This window comes from Athene cunicularia (assembly GCF_003259725.1).
Source record: "Athene cunicularia isolate RWA chromosome 24 unlocalized genomic scaffold, athCun1 chr24_part1, whole genome shotgun sequence".
NCBI lineage: Eukaryota > Metazoa > Chordata > Aves > Strigiformes > Strigidae > Athene > Athene cunicularia.
The window spans coordinates 5,591,242-5,599,480 of NW_020799132.1; the positions used below are offsets into that span (position 1 = coordinate 5,591,242).

An 8,239-nucleotide genomic window follows, 5' to 3' on the forward strand; every position below is an offset into this window, starting at 1 on the left:
AGATGAGTCAGTAGCAGACAACTCTCGGAAATTGAAAATAAAAAGTCAATGTCTGTACAAAGCAGGTAGCGTGACTTCTTCAGGGCAGAGCTAAGCTCTGTTAGATCCGAGCAAACAAGCCCAGATCTAACCCTCATACCCTCCCTGCTCAGCAGAGATGGTGATGATGAGGGAAAGCAAAGATGAGATGACATCACACAGCATCCCTAGGGAAACACAGAATGCATTCAGGAGGCACAACGTATGAAAGCTGACCTTGCCCATGTCCTGTTTCTGTCATCTAAAGGGAAAGCAGAGCATGGATGGCTACCGACAGAAAATCATCTCCGCTATGCAAAAATACGTCACCTTTCACCCAACAGATCGAAGGATCTCAAAGCCATAGGGAAGCAGGACATCGCCTACCGGAACAGGCGTTCTTAGGAGACCTGAATGACTTGCAACACAGTTTTGTACTGCAGCAAGGGGTAAGCAGAGTTCATATTTCATGAAATGACTAAGAGCTGCTCAGGTTTGCTTGCTCAGCACCGGCATCTGTCATTACAGTTTGTTTCTTTGTGAGCATCGTGTACAGGCCGCTGTCAGCAGACATCCCAGAGGCAGTTACCCAATGGCACAGCTGATTGGATATTCCTGTTTACTATGAACATGAGACCAACTTGATAGCAATGTCACAACCCCATTTCGCTGCCAGCATGGGTGCAAGCTATTCGAAGCACAGCATCATTCCAGCTTTCCGCTGAGGCAAAGGGAACCTCTGCGACAGAGCACTTGCTTCCCAGGAGAGACACCCAGGAGATGGGAAATTTCACGTGTGTTCTGCACTAGCTCTGAATTTTATACAGCTTCATTACTCAGCGAGCGCCTTTTCCATCAGTAGCCATCCATTTCGTTCAAGACCTATTTACGTAGTACAATGTTTAAGAGAGTTATATGCATAACAGTTGATATTTTATTTGTATTCCAAGCAGACACTGAAAGCATGTGCAGGGGAAAGCCTTACGCCGACTTTCTACCTTAGTGCAAATTAAGCCTGCCATCTCCTCATCCCTACGTATGTGAAAAAGAATATTAACAAAGGAAAGCTTAGCAACAAAGGATTTCATAGCCAGGTGAGTTAACAGTTGGCAAAACAACAGCATCTCCGGGGAAAGACAGACAAACACCTAGCCCAGCAAATGCCGTTAAAGTGGGTGTGTGCGCTGAAGAAACATGTAGCAACAAGGGATGAAGGAAGCTAGAGAGCATTCATCCTTCATCCAAAGATGTAAAAGGAGCTCTACCCACTGGCTGCATAACCTGAAAGTTTACATGGAGAGGGATTTGCAGAGCTGCCCGTCTTGGGGAAGGTATTGCTTTCATTTACAGTTATCCACTAAGAACTTCCAGATAGCGATGGCCATTCTTGCTGCAAATATTACAGCAGTAATCAGAACACCTAAATCAGTGTATGAGTAATTACATCAGTACACCTAAAAAAAAGGAAAAAAAATATCCCCCAAAGATCTAGCATGCCATTTTTCCTACAGGGGAGTATGAGAAGACAAGAAGTACAAACCAGTCCTTCCTAAAGGCTCAGACAGCTCTGTTTGCCACTAAACCTCTGGTTTGACTTTTGACTTCATCCCCTTCCCCAGAAAACTGTTGCTGAAGACCTTCACCCCAACGTTCACACGTGTCCTCACTTCTTACACCCTCAGTACTTGAAGTGTCCTCCCTTTCTTAGACCGGGCAGTACAGGGTAGGTTAAAAGGCAGAAACCACTAAAATGGTGGAAGATCATGAAAATATTCTACGCCCCTGGGTAGAAAACACTTTTCCCAGCACAGGTTTCACTGGATAATAAGCTAAATCGTTCTGTCCACAGCTGTAAGAACCACGAGACACCAACTGAAGCAGTATCTACGGATCCTAGAGGGCCACGTTTGCCATCTCTCTGCTGCCTGCACATGCTGAAATCTGCCTTGCCACGACGTATACAGGAGCACACGATGGAGCGTCATTAGAGGGTCCAAATCTAAAAGAGTTATCGGAAAGACAGAGGTAAAGCTGTAAACGGACAGCTCGTTTCCAGTGGTACTCATTTACAGAACAAGGCTCCTAAGAGCTATTTAAATTTAGAGCAACGAAGTATTCGCTTCAAGTATCAGGTAGCTATTGAAGTTGGAATCAGGAGAACCACACGATTCCCCGTTAAGCAAATCCAAAGCCTTGGAGACCGTTTCGTGTAGTGGCCACATTCCAAGTTTTTTTGGTTCTAGTTTGGAAACCTGCTTCCCTCCCCATCGCTACAGGGATGCATTTCGGTCCTTTCCAGGGTGGTTCCTGCTTTCGCCGTGAATGTAATCGCCTGTTATAAACAAGCAGTGAAAAGCATTCAACTTATGGGCTGGAGTATGGAAGAGAACAGAAAGATGAGAAATCTCCAGTGTGATTTACTGCCCAATAAATGCAGTGATTCACCACGGCAATTTCCTGTCTGCAGTGGGCCAAATTCTCCCACCTATACAAGTGTTGAGGAGTTCCTTAAATGATGCCTCATCCTACCGATTTGAACAATACCCTTTACAGAATAACACGCTGTTCCGTGTCACTGAGGAACCGGACCCTGGCTGCAGCTCGCCCGAGACTCATACAATCAACACGGCAAAGTGGGTGAAACAGGAGGAAAATATTTACCAAAGCAGAGCAGAACGTGTCCTTAGTCCAAAACAGACACTCTGTGTGGCTATCTCCGTGTCAGAAAGGTAAATATCCTTTTAACTTCTGAAATATCCTTTAACAAGTCGCTTCCCTTGAGCAAACTGGTTACAGCCCACTAAGGAGGACGCGGGAATATTGGCTCATCACTTGTCCTTCAGCCCAGACCATCACCTGTGGAGCCCTAGGGATTTCGCAGGAGTAAGAGAGCGCTGCCTTGCCCTCGCTAGCTGAAGTCCTGGGCAGCCATGCAGACACGTGGCTCATCAGCCACGCCTCCCCGCCGCGCATTCGTGTTTTTCAGATCCAAACGCAGGAACATCACTCGACCGTAAAATCTGTGGGGTGGGGAGCCCGGTAACAGCCTTCCCAGTGCTGCCTCCGTACGGAGCGGTTCCTCGCTCTACGCTTGTTCCACAAGCATCACATCTCCCAGCTCTGATCGATACCTAAAGAATTCTTTCGATATCCCTGAGACCGGGGTTACTCCGCTCAGTGCAGAGGAAGCAGGAGGCAGAGCACTGTGCAGGTCCATAGCGAGGAGTCACTCCCCAGTTTAAACCCAGACACAGATGGAACATCGCTCTTAACTTGCTTCCGAAAGTCTGGCTGCTTCCTGCTCAGTCTGATGGACAAGATAACACAGCCTGGGAGTCAAGCTGGAATGCTTCCCAAGGCACAGCTAAGGCAGCTGCCGCATTTGATGAGCATTGTCACCTTTTTTTTCAGACTATTTGGGAGAAATATTTGATTATTAAGTTGAAATGACGTAGCCCACAAGGAGAACTCTATCTCCCAGAGATGTGAGGATCCAGCCTGCAGCTGGTACCGAAGTCTCATTTTGACAAGGAAACAGACTTCCTACAAGGAGTACCCATCCAAACAGATTCTTAATGCGACTGAGTTTTAATATTATAGTTGCGCCTGTCACAACATTTAAGATTCCTTCCTTGCTAAAAAAAAAAACAGAACAACAAACCCCCACACAAACAGAATATTATCCTGAATGGAGCACTTCTCTCTTCACAGGCTCAAAGCTGTGCAGATTGTGGATGTCTTTCCTGAGCTGAAATTTTGTGTTTAAGGGAAGACTTATTTATTTTTGTGATCAATAGCTCCTTTTACACAGCCTTGGAAAAAAATTACTTTTTTTTTTTTTTTTCTTTTTTTTTTTTTTTTGAGAAAAGAATTCACAAAACATTTACTTCAGAATTAGTTACTTGTTCACATAATCCTGTTAACCAGTCTAACTCAGAGGCTGCTCCTCCCTACTCCGGCCCTTTGCAGTAACCAAAGTTTAATTTTTCTATTCCATACTTAAGGAAAAATATTTTTGAGGTTGTACTCAATCTCTTCTCAGGAAAAGTAATTTCTTCATCATCTGCTGCAGATTGTTGGGAAAGAGGGTGGAGCCTTCCCAGGCTGACGTCCTTCAAGCCATACCTGAGTATAAAGAGCAAAGGGAGAACTGCAGCCAAGAAACTCTCAAAAGCTGTTTCCAGGGACTGCTGGGATTCCCAGGCTGCCTGTACTCTGGAACTTGCTGCTAAAAAAGAAGAGGGAAGCTGGACCCAGCTCATAGCGGCTACACTGGAGAGTTAAACACAATTACCGTGTTCTCAATGTGAAACTGGATTTTTTTTTTTTTTTTTAAACACCGCCGAAGCTTGTTTCCTCCCTCCTTCTTTTTCATCTTTTTCTGCACACACACACACACACACACACACATCGGTGATGTTGCAAACAGCCTGCATGAGTCCTGAACTCCTGGTCAATCAAAACAGTGAAAATGAAACCTGTGGCTATAGTCCAAGCCAGGGATCTCCCCTCCCTGGAGAAACTGCCAGTCCCAAAAGCTATTTTCAACAGAGCCCATCGTTGCCAGACTCTGGATTAACTGAATTCAACGTTGCAAGTCCCAAGATCCACCCTCCTTCACGCAAACCTCGAGAGATGTCCGCTCCCACCGGTAAGTTCAAACCTTTATTCGCATTTTCTACTTTATGCAACGCTCTTTTGCTGCTTTTACAAAGCGATAAAGTACAGCGACCTGCAACTCCTTTTGTGCTCAGAGGGAGCTGTGCCAACAGCAGCACTTACTGAGCCTCTGTGGCAATAACGCTGAAGATGGACGGGACACTTCTACTCCTGTTTCGGTTTTATTTTGCTGGGGTCTGCTGCTGAAGCCAGAAATTGCTCCATTTTGTAAGGGATGCTCAGCGTTCTATCATTTCTGTCTCTCTCTAGCATTGTGCTGCTCGTTTTACACTCTGAATTGCAAGTTTGGTTCTGAATATAACAGCAAATAGATTTGACCTTCTGAGTTATTAACGTTACAACGTGACGTCAAAGTGTGTTTGGGGAATCGTTGCCTTTGCCAAGTTCTTCCATTTCAAGGATAGATCTGGGCATGTAATCTGATCCATCATATAACATTTTTATTGTAAAATAGCTTGAAAGATAATAATATATGAGCAACATTGTTTTTTTAAAAAGCTTTTCAGAGAGGCCTTTAAAATGCTCTACGAAGAGTAAATAATTCATCATCAAAACACCAGTCTAAAAAAAAAAAAAAAAAGGAATCTGCCCCGTTTCTAGAGCAGCCTGAGAAATAAACGATGCTTTTCCAGGTCCCAATGTTTTAGTTCTTCAGCAAGAGGTTAAACATTCAGCATTGCCAGAAATCTTAGCACAAAATGGCAATTCAATATATCTTCAAAATACACTATTTGCCACTCAGGATTCAACATCCTCCCGCTGAAGGGGTGTCAGTCCCTCACCGCCTGAAGCGGGGAAGAGAAACAACATCAGGCAACGAGAAACCACATCTTGTGTGGCTGGTTTCCATGCCAATATTGCCTACTTGGAGACATCCCCAGCCTGGGGGGCGCAGCGCTCCCGCGCGTTGAGCTCCTCCATTTCTCCTCCCGCCCGGCAGCTCCCGGGGAGCACACACAGGCGTTGCTCCAGGAGGACTATTGGGACCGACGCCTCATGTTTTACCTAACGCTGACAGCTCCTGTAATGGGAAATGCTTCCCCAAGCTGAAGACGCCTTTTTCACCACAGGCTGCCGTGTTGTTTGATCATAAGGGTGTTTTAATCCCAAATGCTGTTTTCATTCCTCATGCCACCAGCTGTGCTAGGAAGAGAAGCTTCTCCCCAGTATTGCTGCTGGATGACTCCTTATTCTCAGTAGCCCACATTCTGACCCAACACTCGGGCTCCTTTGGAACGGTGGCCCTCTACACGGTGTATTTTGTGTGCTAGCCAAATGGGAAGACGCCGCAGTAATGCAACAAAAGCTGTTGTTTTGTAATGCCTGTAGCTGTTGCTGAACGCATCCTATACGAAGATGATAATTCTCAAGGCTGGGGGCGGGGAGGGGGGGGGCACAGTGTTACATAAATGGTATTTCCAAAGCAATGCATTTAAACCCCTAATCCGGGCCAGCCTTTCAAGTTTGGGGATTCAAGTACAAGATGCAAGGAGACCTAACACAAACAATTACAGAGCAGCTTGTTTTGACGAAGACAAGCTTGTTTGGACAACTATATACGTATTCTCAAATAACTATTTCATTTCACTACAGAAAAAAATATCATTGCTTCCCTCTGAATCACACCACATTGACTTCCAAACACACCAAGAGCCATTGGAGAAAGACATCAGACATGGAAAGACATCGGACACAGCATCACTATCTCGTTTCTGAAACAATTCTGTTCCTTATTTTTTTCCACCAATACCAACATGACAAACCACAGGACAGGAAACTGCAAAGACAGATTTACTGCAAGAGATGAAATCTAGAACATGACTAAGAGGGGCAGTAATCTAAACCAGTGATGACATACTCCCCCAAAACGATCATGTGCTCTAAGTCAGTATGGCACCCCGAGCTGAAGGGCACCAAGAAAAACTGTCAGAGGCCAAGTCTCAAGAGAATATGCTTATTTCTTCTCCACTGAAAGCTCTAAATCAGAAACATCCAACTTATTTTCATTCTTTTTTTCCCAACCATCCATCCAAATTTCCTTCTGCATTGCTACCCTGCCCCTATTGCCTTCTTTCCAGCTTCCTTAACTCAAAACTCCAACCATCCCCGCACCCTAAAATTTGATTTGCAGGTTAACTCAGCTCTCTGCTTATGCCCTCAGACTGAAGATCCCAAAGCCAGCTTTAAGGTTTTGCTTCTGTTTCATTTCTTTTTAAGAAAAAAAAATCCCTTTGTGAGGCACCACAGTCTGTTGTAGCCTGAGAAATTAATTGTTAAGCTGGAAGTAGGGAGAGCTAAGAAACATCTACAGCGATGTGGAAATTTCCCACAACTGATGATGAACACCAGAATCACAGGCCATCTCTCAGGGTGACCTCATCCTCCCACTATTCTATAACAGCTCAGAGAATTATGTTTCCTTAAGCATCATGTTGTGATTTTTCCAGACTCTGGACTTAGCTCTGATCCCCCTCAGAAGCGCTACATGGGTGTGAGAGTAAAGATGCCAGTACGGGAATTACTGAGAAAAATTCGGCTTTCCAAAGGCCTGGACCCAGCTCACAGCAAGGTGAGGACTCTTCTTCAGTTTAGGAAGGTTGTTCCCAGAGATGAACAACCAGGTGTAGCATCCCGGTGCACACACACCACACTCCCACTCTGCCAGTGCTCTGCAGAGGTTACAGCCGCTGCCTCTTCCACCCAACAAATTAATGCTTTTGATGAAGGTGGAGAGTACATCAAATTTTAAACAGGCTGAGGGCCTGGGCTAGGAATATTTCTAAGACAGTGACAGCAAGGACCCATTTGTGCTCTGGACACTATGCGTGATGCAGTCAAGCCAAAGATGGCCCAAGAACAAATAACAATATTGCTCTAACAACCCAGATTTTTGAACAGCTGGCAAAAACAGCCCAAGAAACTTGTAGACTGGAAATTTATTCACCCTGCAGTCTCTGCTGTGCAAAGTACGCAGCACAGGACACAGTTTGCTTTGTTCGTGTTACAGTATTTACCGCTGTTTCATCTTCTCTTACGTGCAAGCGTCCCAAATTGAGTTGGGTGTTTTTGTCTCCTCAGGAAGCCTCATTAACGAAGACGGTAACCAAAGGATCCTCAGGAAAAACAGGTTAGGAAACTCCTCTCTTGGTACCAGAGCCTCCTTTTCTAGTAGGTTCCCAAAGGTCTGGACCACTTCTCACCCGCAGTGACCAGCGCGGGTTCCCAGCTCCCCTTAGATCGCGGGAGCAGGACAGCTGTGCCCCACCACCATCTATGTGTTATCTGGGACAACACTTCTGACTAGAATATCTTCTGCATGTGTCTTACCACCATTTCCCCCCTCAACCTAAAATAGATTGTTTCTACCTTTCTTTCCAACAGAAAAGAGAAGAGTTCACCCTTATACAGAGAAACAACTTAGACAGGTATGCATAACACCTTCAGCCCCGCGCTGCCAGCCTCCCCAGGCGTATTTCGTGTTATATCACCGAGCGAGAACAGGACACTTCATGTCTGATTTCCCTCCCCCCCCCCCCCCCAG

General features: G+C 45.4%; 1 protein-coding gene across 1 annotated transcript in view; it reads left to right on the plus strand.

Moving 5' to 3' along the window:
• Positions 1-4,434: 4,434 nt before the first annotated feature.
• LOC113488448 (ankyrin-3-like) overlaps positions 4,435-8,239 on the plus strand; it is an 8,375-nt gene continuing 4,570 nt past the window's right edge. Inside the window, exons 1-4 of the mRNA XM_026863587.1 lie at positions 4,435-4,669; positions 7,146-7,267; positions 7,777-7,825; positions 8,080-8,167. Coding sequence (XP_026719388.1) covers positions 4,435-4,669; positions 7,146-7,267; positions 7,777-7,825; positions 8,080-8,167 — 494 coding nt within the window. The remainder of the gene's footprint in view (positions 4,670-7,145; positions 7,268-7,776; positions 7,826-8,079; positions 8,168-8,239) is intronic.